Source organism: Cynocephalus volans, chromosome 6 (assembly GCF_027409185.1).
Source record: "Cynocephalus volans isolate mCynVol1 chromosome 6, mCynVol1.pri, whole genome shotgun sequence".
NCBI lineage: Eukaryota > Metazoa > Chordata > Mammalia > Dermoptera > Cynocephalidae > Cynocephalus > Cynocephalus volans.
In genome coordinates this window covers 105,462,468-105,489,467 of record NC_084465.1, presented here as the reverse complement: position 1 = coordinate 105,489,467, position 27,000 = coordinate 105,462,468, and the positions used below count along the sequence as shown (strand labels likewise).

The following is a 27,000-nucleotide window of genomic DNA, read 5'->3' as shown; positions in this document are numbered from 1 at the left end:
ATCAAATCAATGTTTGCTGAATAAATGTTCAAGCCAAACCTCCCCCTCCCCCTGCCCACTGAGGCTTCCCAGGGAGAGGCGCGGGCAGTGGGGTTTTGCAGTCACCTTCTCTCGGTGACAGATGCCACCAAGGGCAAGGCAGAGAGAGTGGTGCCCCAGAGTACTTCATTAGTGGCTGCCCAAAAGGACTGTTCCCGCCCAGCAGATTAGCAGTAAAAGTGAGTTGATATGGTGTGGGAGATAAGCAGGTTCGAGGGAAGACACTGAGACAGGGCGAGCTCCAAGCAGTTCCTGTGAACTCCTGGGGAGAGAAGGGCGGGGGTGCGGCGTGGGGCTCCTTCTGCATTTCGCCACCCTGGCCTTGCTCTCTGAGAGGCCAAGGACACCAGGCACAGAGCACTGGGGAGCCTCACAGACTCCTGGTCGAGGTTCTGCAGAGTCCAAGTCTCCAGTGCTTCCGAGCTGGGTGGCGTTGGGTCAAGGGTTCCTCGTCTATAATATGGGGAGAATAACAGTACCAGCGTGGTAGGGTTGTTGGGAGGATGAACTGAGATCAGGCACGTAAACTGCTTAGCTGAGCCGGGCGTGTAGGACATGCCCATTAAGGAGGAGTTGCTGTTACTATTTCAGTCTCAGCAACATGGCTTAGCAGCTTGGATAAGTCACTCAGCCTCTCTGGTCTGGGTCTCAGTTGCTCTCCTGTAAAAGAGCAGAATACCGACCTCGTTGGTTGTTGGGGAGGCATCCCAGTGTTTAGTAGAAGCACAAAATATGCTGGCTGATTGGGGCTAGGAAGCTGAGTGGGTGGGGACCTCTCTGGGCTCAGAGGAGGTCCACCCTCGGGAACATCAGACCTGCAGCTGGTATGGAGTAGGGGCAAGTGGAGGGAGGGGGTGACTCAGGAATGTCAAGGATAGAGAGGTGAAATCCAAGGAGGCTTCACAGAGGAGGTGAGCTTTGAGCTGGGCTGTACTTTAGGAAGGATCTAAGAACTGTCAACATTTGGTGCTGGGGAGGCTTGCATGTACTGCTGGCGAGAGTTTCCATGATCCAATATTTCCAGAAAGCCATTTCACAGTTTGTAGCCAGAGTCCTTAAAACGGTTTCTATTTCTGTGATCTGGCAATTCCCATGCTAGGAACCTCTTCTATGGAGATGAGGTCAAACGTGGACAAAGGTTTACGTACAACGGTGTTCACTGCAGAGTGACTTCGAACAAAGCAGAAGCCGCGTGAACGTCCATCCGTGGGCAGCAGCTCACTAACCTGTTGCATCCTGCTGCAGAACTTGCTCTACCGTTTAGAAATGGAGTTTCTAGTAACTCCGGGACCTGCTGAGACTGGGAGGCCAAGTGTCAAAAGCACGTGATGAAATGACATCCATGGTATTATTTCAACTGCTAAAATGCATAGAAAAAAGACTGGAAGGAACTCAGCCAGTGTGTCAGCAAGGGGTGTCCCTTAATGGAGGGATTAAGGGAACTATGACTTTTCTATACTTTGCCAAATTGCCACCAGAGCTATGCAGTTCTTTGGCCATCAGTGGAAGCACAGAGCAAAAGATGAAACTTTAACATGGCAAAGAAAGAGGTGACAGGCCACTCAGGTGGACACTGGCCACAGGGATCGATCACTTGAACACTTGCCAAGCCACATGCCTGTCCAGAGCTGAGAGCTGTCCTTCACCCGCCCTCTGCCTCATGGCCAGTCCAACCAAACCTGTTGATTTTACCTCTTAAACATGACACCAGCCACCCACTCTGATTGTGACCCATCCCCACTGCGGTGGCCCCTCTTGACTGCTCTTCACCTGCAGGTCCAGCAGTCTTCTTGCCATGCACGTCCTACCATCTCATGTCTTTGTTTACGACCCTTCAGTGTGTCCTGTTGCTCTCAGCACCAAGGCAGAACTCCCCGGGGCAGCCTGGAAGGCCTCTAGCGGCCCTGGGTTCAGGTCCCCTGAGTGCAGGCCCCCTTCACGCTGTGTTCCTGCCCTCCTATCCATCGGTGTTGCAGAGTGGAGTCTCGGCACACGTATGTAGGTGGAGCCAACTAGTGAGGTGATTTCTACCCTCCCCTGGGAGTGCGATGGGGGAGGGGGATGCCAGGGAACTCAAGTGCGCCCAGCTACTCTCATCAGACCCACTTACCAGATAAGCAAATGGAGGCCTGAGAAGTTATCATTTCCTCTGTGCAGGCGGTAGAGCTGGGAAGTGAAGGTCTGTCTGTCTGTTGGTCCCGGCCTTCATGAGGGCAGGGACCATGTCTGGATCACATCTGTGTCCCCAGGATGCTGCCCAGGCTCGCAGATGCTCTCTGTCAAGTGGTTGCTGAATCAAACCAGACTTCAACAGGTAAAGGGTGACTCTTGTAAATGCACATTCACATCAGCACTACTGACAACAGCCAAAAGGTGGCCACAACCCCAATGCCCATCCACAGGTGAACGGATAAGCAAACTGTATGTCTATCCCTGCAATGGAATGTTATCCAGCTGTAGAAAGGAACAAAGCACTATCCTTGCTACAGCACAGATGAACCTTGAAAAGGTCAGGCTGAGAGAGACACCAGACACAAAAAGCCATATATTACATGATTCCATTCACAGGAAATGTCCGGATTAGGCAAATCCATTGAGAAAGGAAATATACTAGTGATTGCCAGGGGCCGGGAAGATGTGGAAATGGGGGGGTGACTATTGCATGGATCCGGAATTTCCTTTTGGGTTGATAAGAATGTGGTTGTGCAACATTGTGAATGCACTTAATGCCGCTGAACTGTTCACTTTAAAATGGTTCATTTTATGTGAGGTGAGATTTGCCACAATCAATAATGACAATAATTGAAAGCTAGAGAAAGAGCCCCTCCTCTAACACCTGCCCTGCTCTAGGACAGGCTGTGGCGGGCACACTGCTGCTCTTTCTATTTTTTTCTCTTTAAAGCCAAGTTTTATTTGTGACCAGAAATTGGAACAAACTGTTAATATTTGAATTGTTATAATATTTTAAAGAAGCATATGATTAGATGAAAATAATAGTTGCTGTAACTTACTGTTTTACTGTCAATCAACATTATGAACATTTTCTTTTTTATATTGCTGAAATTCTGCTTTTTAAAATTCAAATGTATTGATTGTATATATTTATGGGATATAACATTTCAATACATGTATATAATGCGTGATGATCAAATCAGGAGAATTAGCATACTCATTATCACGAACTTAATCATTTCTTTGTGATGTGGATATTGGATCTCTTTTAGTCATTTGATAACATGCAATAAATTATTGTTAATTATAGACACCTGGCTCAACTGTACATCAATAGAACTTATTTTTCCTATATAGCTATAATTCTGTGTCCTGTACCCCTCCACTTTCCCACCTCTAGTAACCTCAGTTCTGCTTTCTCCTTCTAAAAGTTTGACTTATTATTATTATTATTTATGTGTTTGATCGTTGCTGTTGTTGTTTTTAGCTCCCACTTATGAGTGAGAACATGCGGTATTTCTCTTTCTGTGCCTGGCTTATTTCACTCAACATAATTTTCTCCAAGCTCATCCATGTTGCTACAAATGGCAGAATTTCATTCTTTTTATGGCTGAGTAGTATTCCATGGTGTATATATACCACAGTTTCCTTATCCATTCATTCATCAATGGACATTTAGGTTGGTTCCATATCTTGGCTATTGTCAACAGAGCTGCGATAAACATGGGAGTGCAGGTGTCCCTTTGACATGAGATTTCCACCCCTTTGGATGTACAGCCAGTAGTGGGTTTGCTGGGTCATATGGTAGATCTATTTGCAGTTCTCTGAGGGACGTCCATACTATTTTCCAAATGGCTGCATTAATTTACAGTCCCACCAAGAGTGTGTGAGGGTTCCCCTTTCTCCACATCTTCGCCAGCATTTGTTATTTTAATGTCTTTTAAACATCAGGGACAGAGCTGAAGCATGGGGAAGGCTGCAGCATGAGGAGTCCCTTGCCCTGCCCTGCACTCTGGCCGGGAAGCTGGTGCCTGTCTCTGGTTGGAAAGGGCCTCTCCGTGCACAAGCCAAGTTAGTCCCCAGCACTGCTAGCCCAGAGAATGTTCCTGCAGCATGCACTTTAAAAAATTTTTCTTGCTTTCAATAACGTTTTCTAGTGGAGCCTGGTGGGGAGGCAGAGTGAGAGAAAAAGAAGGTCCTGGGTCTCAGCCACTCAGATATTTTAGCTGCCTTCTCAGGGAGGTGTGAGGGCAGCCGTGTGGAGAAACAGGAGGGTGGCCTGTTTACCCACAGGGGTTGGACCAGTCAAATATTGATTAGCTCGACTGTTCAGCAAATAGGGGACAGGATGGTGGGGAAGACAGACGAGGGGCAGCTCCCTGCACCTGACACTGGAGTTGCAAACAGGAAGTGAAGGCGCTGGGGTAAAGAAAAAACAGTGCAAGCCACTGACAACCAGTCCCTGACCCCAGGCCCGGTGTGGGGACGTGCTGCGGGGGTGGCAAGCCCACACCTGTCCCAGGACTGGTTGGTACTTACCTCCAGGTGAACATGGGCCCATCGTCCCAGACCTGATTTTTAAAGAGAAACCAGAAATCCAGATATTTGCACAAGATCCCCCACTTTTGAAACCTTGGCTCAGTTTTTCTTTAGAAGCCTAACAGAGCTCACTGGTGTGCTGCGTTGGGCCCACGGGCCCCCAGTTTGCAAACCTCTGGTTTGTCAGTGTGACCTATGTGTTTGGGGCCTAGTAGTGCCTGAGTCCAATCCAGGTTCCCAGCCCCTGCCCGCCTCCCACATCATGCAGCTGCTGAGTCTTCACTTTTCTGTCCAAAGGAGGAGCTCAGTTAGCAGCTGCCTTGGCCTCAGGCAGGGCATCTGGGAAGAGCCAGGATGTCTATGCCCCAGGACAACCCTTAACCCACAGGGCATGAGAGTCAGAGGATAAATGCCCAACCTCCTGCCCTTCCCAGGGCCAGTCCTCACCTCATTCTATGTGGTTCCACAGAGGGTCCCCAGAGAGGCTGAGCACCAGGTGCCCACAGCACTGCCCAGCAGTGACCAGCCCAGTCACACACTGTTTACTGGCTCCGCCCTTCTACCCCGGCTCCCACTCCCGCTTCCTGGGGCCACCACCCCAATAAACCAGCTGCACCCTGTCCTCTCAGGCTCTGCTGTCAGGGGTTCCCCAAACAAAAAAATGGGATTAAAAAAAATTTTTTTTGGCAGCTGGCCAGTATGGGGAACTGAACCCGTGACCTTGGTGTTACAAGGCCGTGCTCTAACCAACTGAGCTAACTGGCCAGCACCAACAATGGGATTTGGAATGTGGCAAATGATCAATCAAAAAACCAAAAATCCTTTGGGGTGTAACAAGTGCCAGGAAGGAAACAGGTGACTGCTGTGATAGAGGAAATGGGGGGCTCAACTTCAGAATGGCCTCAAGAAGGTGACACTGATGCACATCTAGAAGGATGGGAGGTGGCTACAGGGGCAGAAATGGGGGAGGGGTGTAAGAGGAAAAAAGACAGGTGACAAGGTCCTGGGTTGGATGACCTGGGGTCTTTCAGGACAAGACCAAGGGCTCGTGTGCTGCAATGAGGGGTGGGGGATGGCCAAGGAGGCTTCTCATCTTGATTGTTTGCTGTATTGGTCAGGGTTTTACAGAGAAACAGACCAATAGGATAGATAGATAGAGATGCATGATAGATATAGATAGATAGATAGATAGATAGATAGATAGATAGATAGATAGATAGATAGATAGATAGATAGATAGACAGACAGATAGATAGATATTATGGGAGTTGGCTCATGCAATTATGGAGGCTGAGAAGTCCCAAAATCTGCCATCTACAAGCTGGAGGGCCAGGAAAACTGGTGGTGTAGCTGTAGTCCAAGACTAAAGCCTGAGAACCAGGAACGCTGATGTCTGAGGGCAGGTGATGGTGTATGTTGTGGATCAAGCAGACTGAGCCAAATTGCCCTTTCACCACCTTGTTCTGTTCAGGTCCTCGAAGGATTTGGCTGATGCCCACCCACATTGCTGAGGGGGATCTCCTTTACTCAGCCTAGTGACTCAAATGCTAATATCTTCTTACAGACACACCCAGAAATAATGTTTTACTAGCTATCTGGGCACCCCTTGGTCCAGTCAAGTCAACACATAAAATGACCTTAAAAGAATTCCAGGGCCCAGCCCCATTCTGCAGATGCCGGTTCCATATATCTGAGGGGGACCTGGGCTATGGGTATTTCTTGAAGCCATTTTGTAGTTCTAGCTAGGCTGACAGCGAGGCCTCCTGGCTGGGATCCTGTGTGCCAGGCTGGGTGCTGAATGCTCGGCTCAGCCGCCCCCACTTCATCCACACAACCAAGCACCCTGTTGGGGAGGTTCTCATTTGAGGAAGTTGAGCCTAGTTAGGTTTAACCATGTGCGCAAGGCCATGGGGATGGGGGGTGTCAATGTAGGGATGCTCCAAAGGCTCCAAAGTCTGCACTGCCACCTGCTCATCCTTCATGAGGTTTCACGGATGTGGAGATGCCAGCAGCAACTCAGTCTCAGCTCAGGCACCTGGGGAGGGCTGGGGGCACAGGATTTCTGATCATTGCAAAGGAAAGTCCTAAAGCGCTTTTGTCCTTGTCAACCTGGTCCTGGTAAATTCTTCCAAAGAGTTTTGGCTGGCCTTGGTAAGGCCTGGAAGACACCAGAGTGGACATAAAGAGGGTGATTCACCCACAAGGGCAAAGTCAGGGCTATGGGCATAGGGACACAAATGGAATTCAGGCTTTGGGAATTTGGAACTGTGTCCAGGAATGGTTCCATCCGTCCATCCAATTTACATTCACAGACAGCCCATGTTTTAGTCCATTTTGTGTTGCTATAACAGAAATACCTGAGACTGGGTAATTTATAAAGAAGAGAGGTTTATTTGGCTTACGGTTCTGGGACAACTGCATCTGGCACGGGCCTCAGGCTGCTTCTACTCATGGCGGAGAAGTGGCAGGCAGCTGGCGGGTACAAGAAGATCACATGGTGAGAGGAAGCAAGAGAGAGAGAAAAGGTGCCAGGGTCTTTTTAAGCAACGAGCTCTCAGGGGAACTAATAGAGCGAGAAACTCACTCATTAATCCCCCCTCCCCCAAGGAGAGCATTAATCCATTCATGAGGGATCCGCCCCCATGACTCAATCAGTTTCCAACACTGCCACATTGGAGATCAAATTTCCACATGAGTTTTCCACACATCCAAACTCCATCAGCCCATGAGCCAGACACTGCCTGGCTGCTGGGAGGTTGGGTCAAATCAGACACAATCCCTGCCTGTTGGTGAATCTATTGGAGAAAGAGGACTGAGAAAAAAATTCCACAGTTTACAATACACCATGATCTGTGATTCTTGTGTGCCCATAGGAGCATCTCTGATCTGCTGTTCCTGAGATGACGGTTAGGGGAACGCGGACGCAGACTTAAATAACCTAGTCCCAGAGTAAGCTGGTTCTTTTCTCTCAGCCCTTCTGATCCTATCAAAGAGAAAGTCATGGTTAGGTGCTAACAGGTCTCTAATACCAGTTGGTCTCTTCTTTTAACAGAGAGAGGGCAAGCCTGGGCCCAGAGCCTGTGGCAAGGAATGGACCTGGTTAAAATGTAGTTGCACAGATTTGTTTTTTATTGCATTTGTTTTTATGGTAGCATTAATTTCTGGTAAGTGTAAGGGGTTGATTGGTGACCCTCCCCTAAAAGGATATATCCATGTCCCAATCCCTAGTACTTGTGAATGAGAACTTACTTGGAAATAGGGTCTCTGCAGATGTAATGAAGTTAAGGATCTTGAGAAGAGACCATCCTGGGTGATCCTTAAATCCAGTGACTGGCATCTTTATAAGAGAAAGGAGAGGGAGGTTTGACATAAAGACACAGGGAAGAAGGCCATGTGAAGACGGAGGCAGAGATTAGAGTGAGTCACCCACAGGGGCAAGGAATGCCATGGATTGATTGCCAGAGCCACCAGAAGCAGGGAGAGAGGAATGGAACAGATCCTGCCCAAAAGCTTCCAGAAAGAACCAGCCTGTTCACCCCTTGCTTTTGGATTTCTGGCCGCCAGAGCTGTGAGAGAATAAATATCTGTTGTTTCAAGATGCTCTGTGTGCGATCATTTGTTATGGCAGCCCTAGGCAATGAATGCAGTAGTAAAGGCTCCCTTTTCCATGAATTGAGTTTGAAAGCTAAGAGCCAAGAAAGTGACATTGCAGGTGTTAGGCGGGCATGTGCTCGGGTGGGCACATGCTGCTCTCTTGGAGCTAATCTGGCTGAGCCAGGTGGCACGTGGCATTGAGGGAGGGCAGAGGCCAGAGCAGGCTGGGCAGGGGGCCAGCACGTGGTGCCCAGGAGCCCAGGTGGTGGAGCTGTGAGCGGGGCAGGACCAGGGCCCTGTGGCCTGTTTAGGGCAGGAAAGCCTCACACTGGCCCATCGGGTGCCTTTGGGGCTCCCAGGAAGCCCCATGTGTGCCCAGTCTGGTGATTCAGAATTGATCTTCCTTTGGAGAAAAGCACTTTAGATGTTGAGGGTTTTTCCTCATTGACCTGAAGCAACATGAAGAAGCAGGACAGGAGGGAAGGGGGTTTCCAGCAGTTGCTGTCCGGGAATTGGTCTTCCCCTGAGTGCAGGACTCAAGGTCACCCGCAGGCAGGATGCTGCCACCTGACCTCAACTGCCCCTTCCTGCCAGATGTGTCAGGATGCAGGGATGGGCCTGCTGGGCACATCCACTCGGGCAGACCCTGCCGGGCCTCGCCTCCTGCTTCTGTGGGACCCTCACTAGGCTTGGGCAAAAGTGACAGCAGCTGATTCACAGGGTCACTTCTAGCCGGGGTAAGGGGGAAGGACTGGAGACGTGATGAAGGAAAGTGACTGGCCCCAGCCATCACACAAGCCAGAGGCGACTGCTAGGTTTGAACCTGGGCTGGGAAGGTGGGTGGGAGAAGCAGTCACTGAGTGGATCTCATGCCAAGAGCCCCCTAGCCCACCTGCCCTGAGTTGAGCACTAACACACTGTGAGACAGGCGCTGGCTGTTCCTGTCTTCGCTTCACAGATAGCAAACCTGAGCACAGAGACGGGGCCTGGCCAAGACCACCTGGCTGATGAGGGGCACAGCAGGAATTCACATCAAGCATAGTCTGGCTCTGACTCTACCTCCCAAAGAAAAGGCAAGCTTTTCTCTGAGGGCAGGGAAGGCAGAGGAGAACAAGCCACCATTACTGAGCACCTACTGTGTGCAAAGGACTTTGCAAAGGGCTCTCACTGACTAGGTCTGGGGTGGGGTATGGTTCTGGATTTTGGGTGAGTTTTCCAGATGATTCCTACACCCACTCATGTCTGCTAACTGCTGCTTTATCTTCTCCTTCCAGTCAACAGCCCAGGGGGGTTTGGATCAACACTCTGAGGTTTCAGAACAGCACAGGGAGGCAGAGCACACAGGCAGGCGTGGGCTAGTACGTGGGGGTGCTTGGGAAGGCTGCTGAGCCCCACTGGGCCTCAGTTTCCTCATCTGTGTGAAGGGGATGCTGTGCTGCAGGAGCCCCTGCAGACAGCTGCTGCCCCCAACAGCTGCTGGCCCCCAACAGCTGCTGGCCCTGGTTCTGTCCATCCCAAGGCTGTCTTCCACCTTCTCCCTTGGCATCCTTCCAGCAAGTTCCTTTTCTTAGACCAAAGTCTTTGAGATGTGTGAATGTCCATGTGCCCACAAAGCAAGGCCACTATGGGGGTGCAGGAGGCTGCAGGTAAGACCCTGGTCCAGTGTCCAGCACCAGTGGAATAGCCTGTGGTGACCAGGTCACAGCACAGAGGGGATCCAACCCTAACCCAAGGGACCCCAGAGCTGCTGCAGGCCTGGGCCTCATAGTCAGACTTCCAAGGAACTGATCTGAGATAACCTGAGCAGGAGAGGAAGGGGGTCCTGCTCGCCACCAGTGCAAGGTAGAGGCACAAAGGGCAACCCCACCCTCAGCAGCGACTTCCTCCTTCTGATGGCAACACCTCAACCCTTGGCATGAGTTGGGTGCCCTGTTTATCCTTTGGACTCAACTTGGGTTTGCTCTAAAGAACCAGATGTTACTGGCTGTTTCTGAGCCAGGTTTAAGTCAGAGCATCAGAAGTTTCTGAGAACCTGTGAACCTATTTCCAGGGATTTTTAGGGCTCACGCTTGTGCACATCGGAATGTTCTGGAATTGTGCCCTCCCCAACGCTTCACCTGGCTGTGTCATCGGCGGCGAGCCCTTCCTGCTTCCCTCAGCCCCGCAGCAACACGCAGTGCTCCCTGTGCTCATCCTGTGAGGCAGGGCTGTGACTGTCCCCTTCCATAGATGCAGAACCCTAAGGCTTGGATGGAGAGCCACCTGCCCAACAGGTGAGGGATGTAGAACATGGACCCACTCCCCGCACCTGGCAGGAGTGGGCTGGGGACACTTCAGCCTGAAGTGCTTGCCCCGCCTACCTCTTAGGACCCTGGGGAAGGGGTGAGGAGGAAACCAGAGCAAGGATCAAGGTGGGAGGGACTCTGGCCACTGCACCCATCTGAGCATCTGTGACAGGATGAGCGGTCAGGCAGCCTCCCGCCACAGCGCCGAGGAGCACCACGCCACATTCTTGGTAACTCTTTTCTCTTTTATTGCCAAGTTCAAATTTACAAGGAAGTTCCAGTTTTCATTTCCACCCTCGTGTTCAGTACCCATGAAGCATGAGTCATGCCAGTGAAAGCAGGTGCTTCCCTAGAATGGTCCTGGTCCCGAGGCTCAGAGCATCAAGGTTTCCCAACCCCTGCTCCTCCCTGGGACAAGAATTATTTACATATTTGCAGCTCAAAGAAACATTAAGGAAATCCTACAGTTTATGCCCAATGGCAACATGACTACATTAAATATTTCGTATTTATTGCAAAGATCAGAATCAGCTCACTTTGTGCCTTTTTAAAAAACAATGCATTTCACAGATTGTTAGAGAAATCCAGCACATGTCTTTAGGAGGTGAGGGTTTCTTCACTTACCTGGGATCACTTGTTAACGCAAGTGTTTGGGTTGTGGGAGGATGTCTTCTGGGCAGAGAGCAGCCTGGCAGGGGAGCACAGAAGGGCCCTGCTCTGGGGAGGCCTCTCCCCCCACCCCGCTCTGTGGCTTTGAGGCTCACGGGAGCACCTCACCATGCCCGTGTGACCTGCTGGGAGAGGCGCCCTTGCATGCCCAAGCCTCCAAACCAGAAGGGGACATGCACACTTCTACGGCAACTTTCAAAACTGAGGTTTGGGGGCTCATGGGGCCAGTCCTGTCCCTGACTTGGCAAATGAATGAGCCCGACAGTTGACTTGGGGAGAGAAGACCAGGGTCTAGGGCTGTAAGTACTCTCTGCAGGGACATGGAGGTGACCTACGAGTCAGAGGCTGTGGCCCCAGCTGTGGGTGCCCCCTCTCACTGCCCAATGCCTAAGACCTAGTATGTTTTGTCTGGACAGGCCTGCAGGGGAGCGCCCCAGCTGTAAGGTTTGCAGGTGCTCCGGAAGACACAGCTAAGTCCACTGCTGCCAAGATGGCCAAGACCTAGGCAAGGCAGGTCCTTCTTCAGAGCCCGAAGGGCTGGTTGCCTCCTCTAGACTCCCAGACCTCCTAGCACAAGGAGGTATATCCCTTGCCCTCACCAGTAAAGCCTGGGAACCCGTGGTTAAAGGAAATCCCCACCCATATACCTGGAGGTGTCCTGCTGAAGGACACTCCTGGGAATGACCTTGCCAGCTCACATGGGGACAGGCCTGTCCTTGGTCAGGGCATAGGATAGAAGCCCTGGCCTGACTGGTGCCTTTAATTTGACAGTTGGTCCTCCAGGGTAGGCTGTCCACCCCTGCCCTCCTTCAGTGTTCAGAGGTCATGAGGCCGGTTGGAGTCACTAGATTTCAGATGGCAGGCGGGGATCCAGGGAGGGCCTGGGCCCACCTGTGTGAGCTCGTTTAGTGCAGCAGCAGGCTTGTTCTTCTTAGTCATGCCACTGGGCAGGGAAGGAGCTTGTTGTCTCTCATTTCTGCTGTCCCAAAGATGGAGTCATTTCAAAACCAGAAGTGCATGGCTCTGGAGCTAGCCTATATCCACACCCCTCTCTCTAAAAGATCAAGCAAAACCCATGCCAGCTGCTGGGGACACGAGGTGCCTGGTCTTCCGATGACATGGTTGTTTCTCCCCACCGACCATCTTTCCCCTTCTTCTACCCTGTCCTCCTTCCCTTCCCAGGGGCTCTGCTGAGGGTCACACCTTGTCCTTCCTTGTGAGGGCCCTTGGAATTTCTGCCTAAGTGGCCTACTTTCTGAGCTGGGCCTTTTCTTTGTTGAAGCAAAGGTCCTTGTGCCTGTAGCTGTGGGAGCTTCTGATGACTGCAGAAACCTGTCCTCATGGGCAACCACTCCCCCCTCCTCAGTGGAACCAGTGTTTCCTTCGTGAAGCTGAAATCTGACCTGTGCAGACCCTGCCGGGATAGCTGGTTTGGCAGAGAGGATGAGGACTGAGTTCCAGTAACAGGTAGATGGCGAGATCTCGGAGAATCTCCTGAGCAGGCCACCCTGCTAGCCAGGCGGCAGCGGACACTGACTCCCTGTGTGCTAACGCTCCCAGTAGACACATCTGCAGACACTTCTGGAGGAAAGCTGTGGAAGGTCTCACCACTGACCAGAGAGGTGAGGGGCTGCTCAGCTATCTGGTTACCAGGTCAGCCAAGTAGGAAGTACACTGTGGGGCTGTGCTGGATATATCCAAGTCCTCACCTGCGCACACCCATTCTGAATAGAGAGGGGACCATAGGGATTTCATTCTAAGACAAACTTGAGTCTTGGCAGTAGCAGCAACAGAGGAGAATGAGAGATCGGAGCCCTCAGGACGCCACCCCTGCAACTGGGGAGAGCTGGCTCTCGACATCCCTCTGCGTACGCGCCCAGGATGGTTCCCATCCCCTTTTATTCCCATCACAGCCATTGGGTCTGGAGTCTTCATGGTTCCCAGTGGTTCTTAGACAAAGATGGCAACAACTGAAGATGATGCTGGAAAGCCATCCCTCTTTGGTTCAGTAAAGTGAGAGATGAAGATTGCATCCTGAGCAGGGAGCTGGCTGCGTTCTCCCCTTTTCCGGAAAGATCTCTCAGGTAACCCCAGGATCCTTGGCTGCTACAGTAGAGAAACTTTCAGCCCTCTCATCTCTGTGTGTACCTGAGAATACATGTATTTCCCTTACTTCTGTTTAAAAAATAATCTAAACTTTCTAGGAAGGTACTTTATCATTCCACAGCCTTGCAGAGTTGGCTAATAACAAAGAGATAAGAATCGCTTAAGAAAATGCAGAAAGCCACACCAAGACCTCCAAAACAAAACGCTGGGAAGGTCAAGGGAAGGCTAAGATGAAATCTTAGCAGTATCATTACACTTTTAACGTGACATCAAACCTTGGAGTTGGGGATTTTATTTTTTTGGGACTTTTTTTTTTTAAATAGATGCTTTTTAAATTCGGCTGCCAAAAGTGGAAATAAATATCCAAAGGAGATGTTTATCCAAGTTTGCTTTTCTACAAATTTCTACCCAAAGTGACCTCGTTCAATTCTGTGCACACTGGGGATAGTGACCGAGGAGCCACCTGAAGGGAGGGTGAGGTACTGGTGGGTCCTGGCCCCCCCCCTGCCCCCCCCCCCCCCCGGGGCTGTCGGGCTCAAGGACAACGCCCAAACTTCTCCCTGGAGCGGCCACTGCTGTCATCTGCACTCACTGGGGTGTCTCTATGGGTCCCAGCCTGCTCTTAAGTAAGTGCAACATGAAAGAGGAGTTCAAACGCAGCATGGTTTTCTTCCGATTCGAGGGGCGCAGGGATAAGAGGCTGAGATGGTGACTGAGTGCTGCCAGTTGCCTGCAGTGGGTCCCTTCCAGGGGGCCACAAATGCAAAGGGAGGCCCTGGTGCTGACTCAGTGCTCCGCAGGGCCCGCGGGCTCCACACACGCAGCCTCCTTGCCCGGGGTCACCGGGCACGGTACAGCTGGCATGGGAGGTGGGGGGATGCTGGTGAGGGCACGGAGGCTGCAGGGATCGACGGGGGGGACAAGGGTCAGAGATTCAACGCTCAGCGTGTCAGCAGTGTCCTCACAGAGCAGGGAGATGGTGGGCTGTGGGGCAGGGATGAGGCTGGGGGACAGGTTGGCAGTCTCCATGTCCGCACTCCTGGCCAAACTCTTGGTAGGCTTGGAGTCTGCTTCTGTTTCGTTGACGATCACCAGCTGGTCAGGAAAGTGAGGCTGAGGCTGTTCCGGAGTTGTGGGGGCATCTGGGTGGGGGGAGAAAAAACAGCTACTCTCAGCCCTCGGGATACTCCGCTCACACTGGTACCCTCTCTTCCCAACCTTAACCACAGCCTAGGGAAATCTGGGAGGGAGATGGCTCATGTAGGGGCAGGGCCTGGCTCCACTTCCTCCTTTTGGGGACACAGATACTGCTAGAACCAGTCTTTCCAGGCCTGGGGAAATGTGTCAGGGCCCAGAGTTACCCTGACTTGTGACAGGAGGAAAAAATCAGGGGCTTGTGCAAAATCAACATGTGGATTATGAAAGTGCTGTTCCTGGGTGCTGAGACATGGCCCAGGCAGGCTTCATGTACAGGCCAATCTTGGAACATCTACCTGATGACAAATACCTGTTTAGGAAGTAAATGGGCTCACCGTGCTTATAACTTCGGGCCATTTCCAGATTCTGTATTCGGTGACATTTACCTAAGAACCCACTGCAATATATATATACACACACATATATATATATATTTTTAAAGGAATTTCTGTAGAACTTTTCAGTTTGCAAAACCAAAACAAAACCTTGGACTGTGGTGTGTCTCCTCCTCCTCCTCTAAGCGCTGAGTCAGTACTGTCAAAGGCTGTGACTGCCCTGGACATTCCTGTCCTGAGCTTGCCCGGGGGGCCATGTCAGGAGGAATTCAGGAGAGGCCCCACCTAAGGCGGTTATTTTTGGAGTGGCAATTCTTTTTGTGGTACTTTTCAAAACCCTTGATTAGAATACAGACAGATTAATGGCCCATTTGCTTTCCAATGATGAGTTCGCCTGGATGGAAACACCAGAAGCAACTGGAGTTCCTTGTGGAAAGCATCTTCCAGGACTTCAGATGCTGGTCATTTAAAAATTGGTAAGTTGGGGCCGGCCCTGTGGTTCACTCAGGAGAGTGCGGCACTGGGAGCGCCGAGGCTGCGGGTTCAGATCCTATATAGGGATGGCTGGTGTGCTCACTGGCTGAGCATGGTGGAGACCACACCATGCCGAGGGTTGCGATCCCCTTACTGGTTAAAAAAAAAAAAAAAAAAAAAATTGGTAAGGTGGCAGTGGGCACCGTGCTTGGAAAACAAATTCTTATTTGGATGGCTTTTAGGGTCAAAAAGCAGTTGGCAGCAGGTATTGACTAGGCGGTGTGCACCTATGGGTGTGAGAGCCCTCTGGGCCCTGGGAGTGATGGCAGACACTTTTTGTTCAATGTGATTCCAATTAAGTTAGTTTTTTTTTTTTCCCCCTCTTTTAGGTTAAGCCCAAATAAAACAGAACAGCAAACTGAACATACAGCATAAGAATGGAAAAACGAGGAGCAAAATAAAACCAAACAGCATACAGAATGGGCTGAAGGGGAGGAAGAGAATTCCTCTCATGGAGAGAATGCACAAATGATAGACTGAATCTCCAGGGGACACACTGGCATTTCTTCCCACAAGACTCTGGCCAAGATGAGCTCTAAAAGGTCCCAATTAATTTCTTCCTAAGGTCTTTTTTTTTTTTTTTTAAAGGAGAGAGAGAAAGAAGGTTCAGAAAAAAACCACTGCATGCAGCTTTGGGTCTGTCCTCGCTCCAGGAGGGTGGCCCTGGGCACTAGTGAGCACTAGTGGAAAAAGTGATTCACGGTGTGATCTGAGCCCAGAACTGCTGAGGAAACACTACATACGAATTCTGGTTTCTCTGAATTCCAACTAATTTGTTCCATTCAATGAGGACGCCTTGTGGTGCGGGGCTGATTTTAGCTCCCCCAGCTCGTGTTCTGACCCAGCACAAGCTGCCTGCTGTTGATCAGGACATGTGGTTCCTTGGGCGGGGCTCACCTGCTTGCTCCTTCGCAGGGGTGTGAGCATCTCTACGGACGTACACACCTGTGGACCCACTGGGAGGTTAGCTGCTGACCAGACAGTTTAGAAATGAGTACTTCTCCAAATGGCGCTGTCCTGCCATCTGGAGACAGAGTGGCAAGACATTTCCTTCACGTTTTCTCAAAACCTCTACTTACGAGTTCCCTCTTGGCTCAAGTCTGCATTGCATGCAGATATTCAAAAAAGCTGTCAATCCTCTTTCCCTGATCCATAATGGGGTTTTTGGTGATGAGAATAATTAAGGATGTGAGAAAGCTATAGTCAAATATATTTAAAAAGTAAACCAAGTAACAAACAATACCACACACACAAAACTGGCTGCTTCTTTAGGAAAAGAACCAACAATTTTTATTAAAAGGGTTGATTTTTCCCTTAAAAATAGCCTCTATTTTTTTAAGTAGGAAAAAATAACTCTTACTCATTGTCTACAACATTGTTTTGTTTTGTTTTTTAACTAAGAACTGCTTCCTGAGTGTAACCTACAAATTTATCCAACCAAAGGGGGAAGAAAAGGAGAACTCTACCAGGTTTTCACCGGGAGAAAATTAACCAGCAAGGACACATTTTGTTTTCTGGTCAGGTGCTGAGCTGCAAAGGTTATTGTTGAAAATTTGGCTTCACCGGCCTGCTGGGGTTTTTCAGCTCTAAGGCCACAAGCTGGGACCAGGCCCAGGAAATGAGGGATTCAGAGAAAAGTCTGACTTCCTGGCCATGGGCTGGGAGAAAGATCTGAGGCTGGAGTGGGAAACCCAGGAAGTCCATGTTTTCCTGAGTGGTGGACAGGCCTCCTGTGGCTCTGGCCTGAGAAGACACCAAGGCAGCGGGTGCCCCAAGTGCCTGGCCAGCACCCTCAGAAGCTGATCTGCAGCTCTGGGCAGGGTCTCAACTGATCTGTGTGTCAAGTGAGTGGTAGTTTCCAGTAAACACTTGGATTGGTTGTGCTGGGGCTGGGAAAGGTGGGCTGGGAAAGGTAGGCTGGGTGATGTGGGGGAGAAAAGGAGGGCCCATGTAAGCCAAAGGTAAGGCTCAGAGGAAACAGCTTTTAAACAAAAAACGCAAAAGGATCCCAGCTGAGAAGCACAACAAGGTGGGGGGGGTAGGGGGTACGCATCAGAAACCACAGAAGAAGCATCATGGAGAAAGCAGCTGCAGTGGGGCCCTGGCAAAGGAGCCGTGCTGCTGGGGTGGGGAGCACTACGTGTAAAAAGGGGGACAATGGAGTCATCGATACATTTATAATGGAAGTTACTTTTGGCCCCAGGCTGGAGAGGACCAAATTTGACTTGTTTGAGCAAGGTCAGGGAAAAAAAAGAAAACAATAAACTAGGTGCCTTCTTGGTTGCTTTTTACAAATTCTCAATTTTCTAGCCAACTGCTGCCCAACCTCCATGGACTACACTGGGGGGACCCTGAGGGGACTTGGGACAATCTGCCTCTAGCTCAGGCTGGCCGTGGTGAGGTATTTCACAGAGAAGAACAGTGTTTCCAGGCTGCACAAGTCTGGCCTGGAACTGACCCAAGGGTAAATGGCTGGGGGGATTTGGTTCTCAGATGACGGATGGCCAGAAAGGGAATAGGAAGAGCCGGCTTTGGGGAAGTGGGGCTGGCTTCCTGAGTGGCTCTCTGTGCTCACGGCCTGGTGTCCTCTGGGCCCAGCTTGTGCAGACCCTGCCGATTGTGAGAACAGCGTGGCGAGTGGACGTCGTGGGCCTGTGGAGGCTACCGGAGGAGACCTGCCTGAATTGACTGTGCGTGGGTTGCTGTGGCGGCTGCCGGTCGAAGCACTAAACCCAGTGGCCGCCGTGACCGTCGGCCTCCGACAGGCTGAACACTCGCCGGCGTCCTTTCCTGCCACTCCTGACTAGAGGGAAAACACAGTGACAGATCATAAAGCCTGTAACAGTGGAACAGCGAAGGTGACACGGATAGAGGGGACACAGAGCAGCAACAGACGCTAAACATCAATGAGAGTGCAAGGGGAGTGGGCAGCACCCCAGCGTGGGCTCACGGTTCCCCGTGCAGATCAGACACCCCCACCCCATCCCCCAGGACCAGGCAGGGTTGGGACATCTAAGAACCAGATCATTCACTGTGCGACTTAATCGAGTCGACAGACAAGTTTTGGGCCTGTCGGGAAGGAAATATCTGGAGTCATCAGCAACATCTGGTCTTGGTCAGAAACCTCAGGGGACAGAAGAACAAAACAGCCTGTCAGTTTTAGATGTGGACCAGCAGTTAAGAAATGAAAACCCTGTACCCTCAGGATGGTCTGAGGAGAGAAGGGTGTGTGGTTGGAGGACCAGATCCAAACCAGCTAAGTATACCAAGCAGATTTCTGACCCCAACTGATGAGGCCGACAGTTCTCAGTGTCACACACTAAAGCCAGCAGCACAGCTCCACGAGTTCTGGGACAGCCTCAGTGTCCGAGGAGCTCCATGACACCGTCCCTCAACCATGAGATGATGCTCTCCGGGTGGTGACCTCGTGATCCACACCTTTGAAAACCAAGACTGAACCACAGCAGGAAATGCTGAGACCAGGTGCCATGTGGCCAAGGGATGAGTTCTAATCAGCTGAAACAGAAACGTTAGGAGTAGCTTCCTGCAGAAGAAGAAATCATAGTCTCAGAGACACACTGGGGATTAGAGCAAAGCTTAAAAGTGAAGCTGTGGGGCACAGGCAATGTGAATGTACTTAAACGCTGCTGAACGACACTCTGAAAAATGGTTAAAACGGTAAATTTTAAGTCATGCATACTTGCCTCAATAAAAAAAAAAAAATGCCAAGGAGAAAACTGAGGAGGAAAGATAACACCTCTTATTCGGGCTTTCTGTCCCTCAAAGTGCCACTGTACAGTGGTGACCGAGTTTGGTGACATGCGGGTCAGGCTGGGCGTGTGCTGGGATGAAGATAGTATGTTCAGACAAAGGGCGCAGGGAGCAGATGGGGATGGGGAAGGAGGCTTCTGACACTGGGCCATCACCAGGAACCAGACCCTCCTTTCTTTCTGTGAAACCTCAGAGAGAGTTAAAGATGGCCACGGCTCATAATCTAATGTGCTTTAAAAACAGACATCTCAGGGGCCGGCCCGTGGCTCACTCGGGAGAGTGCGGTGCTGATAACACCAAGGCCCCGGGTTCGGATCCCATATACGGATGGCCGGTTCGCTCACTGGGTGAGCGTGGTGCTGACCACACCAAGTCAAGGGTTAAGATCCCCTTACCGGTCATCTTTAAAAAAAAACAAAAACAAAAACAAAACAAAAAAAAAAACAGAGTGAGGCTGACCTCACTCTGACGCCATTTTAACAAACAACTTTCTGTCCTCCTCCTCCTCAAAGCAGCTCCACCGGAACGTGTGGGAAATCCAGCTAATCTGGAGATCAAAAGCACAAGTGGCTGTTTAAAGAACTCAGCGTATGTCACAGAGCTCTTATCTGAGGAGACAGCTTTCTTATCAGAATCCCACGCAGGGGGTATATGAGAGTGAGGTGTGTGACTGTGTAAGTAAGCATGTGACTGTGAGCATGTACATTTCCATGTGTATGACTGTGTGTTAGCATGTACATTTCCATGTGTGACTGCATGTGTGACTGTGTGAGTGTGTACATTTCCACTTGTATGACTGTGTGTGACTGTGTGAGTGTGTACAAGTCATATGCGTCACTGTGTGGGTGCATGGGGGCAACCCAGAAGGTACTAGTATTCCTACTGGCTCCACATTTGGTTCTAAAGTTGTGTCTATTCCCTTTCTCGCCATGTATTCTCTGTGATTTCAGCTTCTCAAAACCGTAAAATGCTTAAGGGGAAAAATGCTGATTCCAACCCTGCAATTTTCTTCTAGGGATCAAGCGGAGGCCCAGCAGGCTGGTTATGCTGGATGTGTGGGCGACAAGATGCCAGGGTCCTGGACACTTCTTCAGTGCAGTGTGTCCAGCTTTTCCCACAAGGCACCGCAGGATCTCAAAGCACTGCCCTTTAAGGAAAGCGCTTTGGGATTCTTTAAGGAAAAGGGAAGATGGATATGCGCATTGTATGTTGAAACCAGCCATTAAAGTACCCTGGGCACAGCTCTAACAGATACACAACTAACGATGAAAATAAAACCCCTTTGCTCCCAGCTTTCTGGTTGGTTCCTCTGGTCATCAGAGACACAGTTTTGGCCCTTCCTTCAGTCTGGATTGTCTCTTGGCCCCTGATTTGAGGGCCAAAACTTGTTAAAAGAGTCCCTCAAGAGAACCCACAACTCTGTCTCTGACATGCAAAGGAGACTCAGAGGCAGGCGCTATAGGCACAGAGGGTACTCTGGGCAACCAGCAACCCCTTCCCCTCCTGGCTGAGGGGCCTGCCACCTGTGCTGGGCCTGCAGACTCTGGCCAGATTTCAGCCTCTTGGCTTGAAGCCACTGCTGGGCCACAGGCCTTGGGCCTGTTGGGCATGGAGACTGTTTCTCAAAAACAGACCACCCCCCAGTCTGTATTCAGAATGGCAGACTGTAAAGGTAAATCCCATGGAAACGAGGAAAATAAATCCACTTGTCTCCTGCAAGACAGCGGATTTGGGCCTAGGAGGACTTGGGTGAGATCTGAAGGCGACCTTCCTCATGCACCCTTGGCCTAGTTAACCACTCATTCCTCGCTTTAACCTCCAGTGACACCTCCTCTGGGAGCCTCCTGTGGCTTTTCTGCACTGACTGCCGGAGCCCCCTGCACGTTTTCACAATTGTACACACCATACCACCTGATGGGCCTCAGCTGACCCTGCTTGCCTATGAGATTCATGTTTTGCCACCCTGTATCCCTAATGCCTGCGCATAGTAGGGACTCAACACAAATCTGAGTATTTAGAAAAAATTAATACTGTGGGAGTGGGGGTGGGGAACCCAAACCCAAGGTAGATACAATCTAAAAGATGAGCTGCTAAGAAGGCTGAGAGGCTGGCATGGGCCAGTCTGGTAGGTGGACCTGCTGGATCAGGCCGGAAACCCACAAAACCAAGAGGGGCAGCCTGAGCCACTAAATCCCAGGAGCCCAGATCGAAGGTCCCAGGGAAGCTGAGAGCATCTGTATTTGAGATAAACATGTGCATCTTTCAAAACCAGGCAGGAAGCCTCTGAGCTGCGCAGATGGTGGAGGCGGAAAACCCAACCAAGTATCCGTTGGCTTTACTCCCTCATCTGGGAACAAACCCACATGGGCTGGCAGAGGAGACGTGGCTGCCTGGGGTCCACTTTGCTGATGGTTTTGGGGGACACCCAAGCCTTTCCCCTACAGGGCCCGTAATCCAAGCCTTCTGCTGGCTGGGGCTGCACATGTTACTGGTCCTTTATGAATGGCGTGAGACTTTTCACTGGGTGCTGAGGGGACTGTATGTGGCAGATGAGGAGCTGCACTTCATGGGCTGTCTCTGACCAGGGTCCAGACTGAGGCCAGGGCTCTGGGACACCCCTGGAGGTGCCTGAGACAGCCTTAGGAGCTACCTTGGACATTCTGCTGGTTGTTTCAGAAGGTAGAGCATGGGCTTTGGAGTCGCCAAGGCTAAGGTTTGAATCTGGACTCCTGCTTGCTAGCTGCACCATCCAGGACAAGCAGCATGACTTCTCTGAGCCTCCGTGTCTTCAGCTGTCTAGTGTAGGTGGAGTGTGCCAAGATTCAACGAAGGGGTGTCTGTAAAGTGCTTAAGGCACGGTGCCTGTCACACAGGGGGCTCCATTTGGGGAGGAGCGTAGACTGGGACACCATGTAGCAGGTGCACGCTGAGAAGGCCAGGAAGTGGCTGTGGAAGGAGCCCACACTGATGGGTGGTGCCCAGGCCATACCAACTGCTAGAACAGTATGAGGGTGACCCCTGGCTTTTAATGATGTTCTTGTACAATTCAAGTTTTCAAAACTGTGGAGCAGAGCCATGGAAAACTGGGCCTGTCTTGTCACTTGGTAGATGGCACCTCTCCTGCACTTTCCCAACCAAACACCTGACCGTGCGAAGCATGGCTTCAATGGCAAAGCAACCAGTGGAGTTTGCTAGTTTCAGCTTCAAAGGGCCTGGCAGCTTCTTTCTACAATGGGGAGCTTCCCAGACCCTGGGAGGCTCCATAAACACAGGTACAGACAGGAATGCTTTTAAATCAGTACTGTGTCCTCAGAAACCACTTTGAGGACAAGTGGCCACTTGGCAGGGCTGCAGCTGTCTTCTGCTGTCTAGGCTGAGGACAGTGGGAGGTTAGGGTGGATGGGCTGGGGGGAGAGGCCCTGGTGCTTCTCACCCCTCCTGGCCCTGCAAGGATGCCACTCTGGCAGATGATGCCCAGGCCCCCAGCAGGTGGAAAGTCTGGCAGGCAGGCTGTGCAGAAGAAGCCTTCCCTGATTAGAAGCTTGAACACTGGGCTGCCACCCAGGCTGATGTCAAACCCGGCACCTGGCAGAAGGGCTCTCATCCCCGCAAGAACTGCCTCCCTCATTCTGTCCTTGGCTTCCCTCCAGCATGGCTTGGGAGGACACTGGGCATATGTTGGGACCATCTGGTTAGATCCATTCCTACAGGGAACATGGAAACCCCTCATGTTTTGTTCTGAATGGACTAGGGAGGTTGAAGTTTAGCATCAAGACAGGGAGGCGCTCATGGACTCTATGCCGTCTCCTTCCAGGATCAATAGCTGCGTCCCAGGGCGTTCATCTCCCTGTGTAAAAGGAAAGTGCAAGCTGCCCGCCAGACCAGTCCTTCATCAGGAGGTGAGTTATCTCGGTGTCTGCAGAGTTGGACAGGCAGGCTGGGCCTCAGGCTTTTACTGTCATGTGGAATAAAAAATGGGGACCTGTGCGCTCGCCTCGCAGGCCTGCCGGGGATGCACTGAACAGGAGCAGACACCTCAGAGGTCCTGACCGTCACTTATTGACTGGAACTGCCTGGCCACCTGACAGCCAGGCTAATAGCCTCTGGATTTCCGAGATGAGAAGATAAGTTGTTGGCAGTGTGCAGGGAATGGGGCGGGTAGGGATGGAGGGGCTGAGGCAGGACAAGGAAAAAGAAACTAGCACACACTGTAGACCCCAGCCTCGGGGAGAGGTGCAGAGTTGAAGCCCCTTGTTACGTTCAGGGGAGCATATGTGTTCAGAGGCCCAATTCTGATAACAAGGGTCTTTGCTGGTTTCAGTTTTAGCCGAAGAAGTGAATGGCTCATCTGTTCACTTAGCTGTTGGCAGTGCCTCCTTAAAAATGAAAGACAGATGTCCACAGCAACATTGGGAAGAGACCTTTCATCCCAAGTGCAATTGTAAGTATGTGTCTTTGGGTGCACACACACACACAGAAATGTACACATGCAGGCAGAAGATGGGTGCACACACAAGCACAAGAACACAGCCCTCCACGCCTGCCACTGAGCAACCATGAAACCATGGTTAAGAAGGACACTGAGGGCTCTTCTTGGCTTCTGGAGGAAGCTCTGTCTGAATTTCCCAGCTATGAGTCTGGGAACAGAGAACACCACTGCTTGAATGTGCAGCCAACCTGAAATCTGACTTAGAAATAGCTCAGAAAGGGAGGTCACCTCCTCTTAGCCTGGAGCAAGGAGAGGAGCAGGTGGTGAGTGGAAGAGGGTCTCAGTGAGGTGGCTTGAGGGTGATCTTCCTGCCTGGGCCTTGTGAATGTTCAGTGGGAGACGGAGGTAAAGGATGCTTCATGGGGGGGGGGGGGGGGGCGCACAGACAGGCTGGAGTGCCCTGAGCCACAGGCATGGACACCAGGCTGGGTTAACCCTTTGCTGGGAATGCAAAAGCTGAAAACACTGGAAAGAGAGGGGTTGAAGGGATGGCGGCTGAGGGCCCTCAACCGCCCTGGCACTCTCTGGCAGTGGCCCATGCCATCAGTTCATAACTTAACAAGAGGTGGGTGAGGTGCCCCTAAGATATGACGGGTGAGGGCTCTAAATTGGACCCTGCAGGAAGAGCAAAGGACACCAAAGTTCCCAACTGGGAGTTCAGGGACACAGTCCCAGGGCTCTCCACACCCATGGGGGTGGTGCCACTGGGGGTGGAAGCATCACGCAGGCTTAAGGCCATCAGGGCTTGTCCCTGCTCCTTTGGCTGCATGCTGGGGTCGTTCAGCAGACAAGCCCAGGGTCATTACTCCCTGGGATTGTGTGTAGTGCAGCAGGGCGCTCACGTGCAAGTGGCTCATGGCAGCTGAGAATGATGGGTGTAGGGGGCCCATGTGCACATCTCCAGGCTGACTCCCACTTGCCTGTGGTTCCCTCGCTTCTCCATCTTAACTGATGTAAGTTAAAGGTTGTCAAAATGTGACTCCTCCACATCCTACAAAGTCTCCAAAGGGCGGTAAGGTGCACCCTTTGATCCCACCAAACATTTGAAGAGGAAACTGGTATGTTATGGAGGGAAAAAAAAATTAGCAGGGACACAATTCTTTTCACAGGGCTCCAACAATTGCCTCTGGGAGACCCCTCCTCACAACACCTAAGGCTTTGGAGGTGACAATGGGGTGGCTTGGCCCACCTGCCGCCTGTCGCCTCCAGCTCTGCAGCTCTGACAGCTCTGCAGTCAGTGAAGGCCTCGCAGTGGACCAGCCTGGAAAAGGAGTAATTCTTCCCCTGCTGGGAGCTAAATCCACCCGTCATGGGCACCATCACGTTAAAGAGTACACAGAACACCCTGAGTGACGAGGTGGGGCTGGGTGTCAGGGGTTGTGGCAACAGTGAGGGATCATGGGGTTCTCCAAACGCCCCCCACTGCGTCCCGTGGCCAATACCTGTTGGGCTCTGGGCCATGGAGGGAGTGGAGGATGAGCTGGCGCCGCCCGAGTCACAGTGGCTGGTGGACCCGCTGCCACTGGGGCTCCCACTGGCAGATGGCGGTGATGGTGAGGACAAGGACGGTGAGCTGTGCTGGTTTATGCACTGGGCCACAGCGAAGCCTGCAAGACAAGGCAGTACGTGAGTGACTATGCAGGAGAAAAGGCCTGGCAGGAGGGGCTGCCCCCACCCTGTGTCTGAGGCACAGTGGGGTAAGCCCTGGCCTCAAAGGCAGGCCCAGGGGCCTCAATGTCAAGGCCAATTCTAAACAACCCAAACCCAGCTCCTTTGAAGTCTTTGTTCCCCGGAATGAGCTGATCTCACTGGTCCTGGGACCACCCTGGACACACTCTGAAGCTGTTTCAAGGAAAAAGGTGCAGCCAGCCACAGAACCAAGGTCAGGGCAGTGAGCTGTAAATCTGAGCACCTGATGCCAGCTCAGCAACACACTAGCTGTGCCCTTGAAGGGGACACGCAGCCTCAGGGCTTCCGAGGCTCCTGACAAAGTTCACACTGAGATGCTGGCCATCCTCATGGCAGAATCTCCAGGCTTTGCTGACTTGTGCTCACTCTGCCAAAGGAAGGGCACCGGACTCAAGCTCTGAAGTCATAGCCGGGTGGAGGGGAGAACCCTGGGTCCCACTCTGCCCTGGTGGTTCCAGGGAGGTCAGGTTCAGGAGCAGTGGGAGCTCTGGGGAAGAGCTATTGACGGCAGGGTTTTGAATGGTCCTCAGAGCAACTCTGGGACTGGAGGTGGGGGCTGCATGCCCAGTTCTGGGGTTTGCAGCCCGCCTGGGGAGTAGTCATCCTGGAGCCACACAGACCTGGGTGAAACTGCTTCCCCAAGTAAAAGCCCCAGACATGTGAACAGCTGTCATGTCTCTCTGAGTCTGTTCCCCAGCGAAGAGCTGGAGGTATCTTTACTTCCTCTCACCACCCCAGTGTTGGAGGGATAAAATGAGAGAACTTTCATCAAGTCCCAGCACAGGTGCAGCTCAGCAAACGTATTACGATAAAACCAGCCCAGGAACTCCTCTTCCAGAGGATATATCTTTTTCTGCAGACTGTGACTTCTGTCCTTTTTACGGTTTGCTTGTCCAAAGGGCTGAGGCTTCTGACTTCACTAAATACATAAAATCTTTCACGGAGCAAATGCCTGACAATCCTAGGAGCCATGCAGACCATGGTGGTTCCTGTGGACCAAGCTACTGCTATCCTGTAATTCAGATGTAGCACAGAGTCACAGTGGGGATGAGGGGCAAGTCCTCCTTCTAGCTGAGAGAGGGGACTCCAATCCTCCTGGACATTCCTGCCAAGCCTTGCTACTCCTCTAGTGAGTGCACTTGCCACACCAGCCCCAGACCTTGCTCAGGCCACCTGCACTGGTTCAACCTCACTCCCTTGCAAGGTCCAGCTGCCACTGATACTTTTCCAGAAGGCCCTATGGGTCCTGACCTTGCCTTTCTCAGAACTCGGGAGGGCAGCAGGGTGCTGCTGCTGTTTGGTAAGTAAAATTTTATTGGCATACAGCCACGGTCCTTTGCTTACACGCTGGCTGTGGCTGCTTTGGCACTGAGCAGCAAATTTGAGCATTGCCACAGAGACCATGTGGTCTGCAAAGCCTCAGCAGCAGCAGTGTACCCAGCCTGGTGTGCATAATGAGCACAGGCTCCGGCACAAGGGATGCTTGGGCTTAACCCTCCTCTGCTCACATACCAGCTGTGGGACCCTGGTACGTATCCAGCCCTCCCTCAGCCTCCTTCCCTGCATCTACAGATGGCGCCTGCTGCTCTGTCTCCCTTTTAAGGCTTGATGGGACCCTACATCTGGCCATCAAGGAAGGGCTGTTTGTACCATGTTCATGTTTTTGTCTGAGGATCAGTTCCTTAGAAGTTGGTAGCCCTGTTTATACCCCCAGCCAGGTTTCGGGGGTGATGTAATGGCATGCAGCTCCTCTTCTGTAGAGGATATTTCCCATCCTCACCTACCGCAGAGGTCTGCTTGT

The 27,000-nt window shown here is 51.6% G+C and overlaps 1 protein-coding gene across 9 annotated transcripts in view; it reads right to left on the bottom strand.

Annotated features, from left to right (window-relative positions):
• Nucleotides 1–13,833: 13,833 nt before the first annotated feature.
• The window catches only part of CLEC16A (C-type lectin domain containing 16A), a 218,284-nt gene continuing 205,117 nt past the window's right edge, over nucleotides 13,834–27,000 (bottom strand). For 8 of the 9 annotated variants that reach the window (XM_063101247.1, XM_063101249.1, XM_063101250.1 and 5 more), the window contains 2 exons: nucleotides 24,953–25,117; nucleotides 13,834–14,326 (listed from right to left, as the gene is read on the bottom strand). In XM_063101247.1, coding sequence (XP_062957317.1) covers nucleotides 13,971–14,326; nucleotides 24,953–25,117 — 521 coding nt within the window. In that variant the 3' untranslated portion in view covers nucleotides 13,834–13,970. Of the gene's footprint in view, nucleotides 14,327–17,929; nucleotides 18,054–24,952; nucleotides 25,118–27,000 lie in introns of all 9 variants that reach the window. The other variant, XM_063101248.1, reaches the window with a different exon arrangement.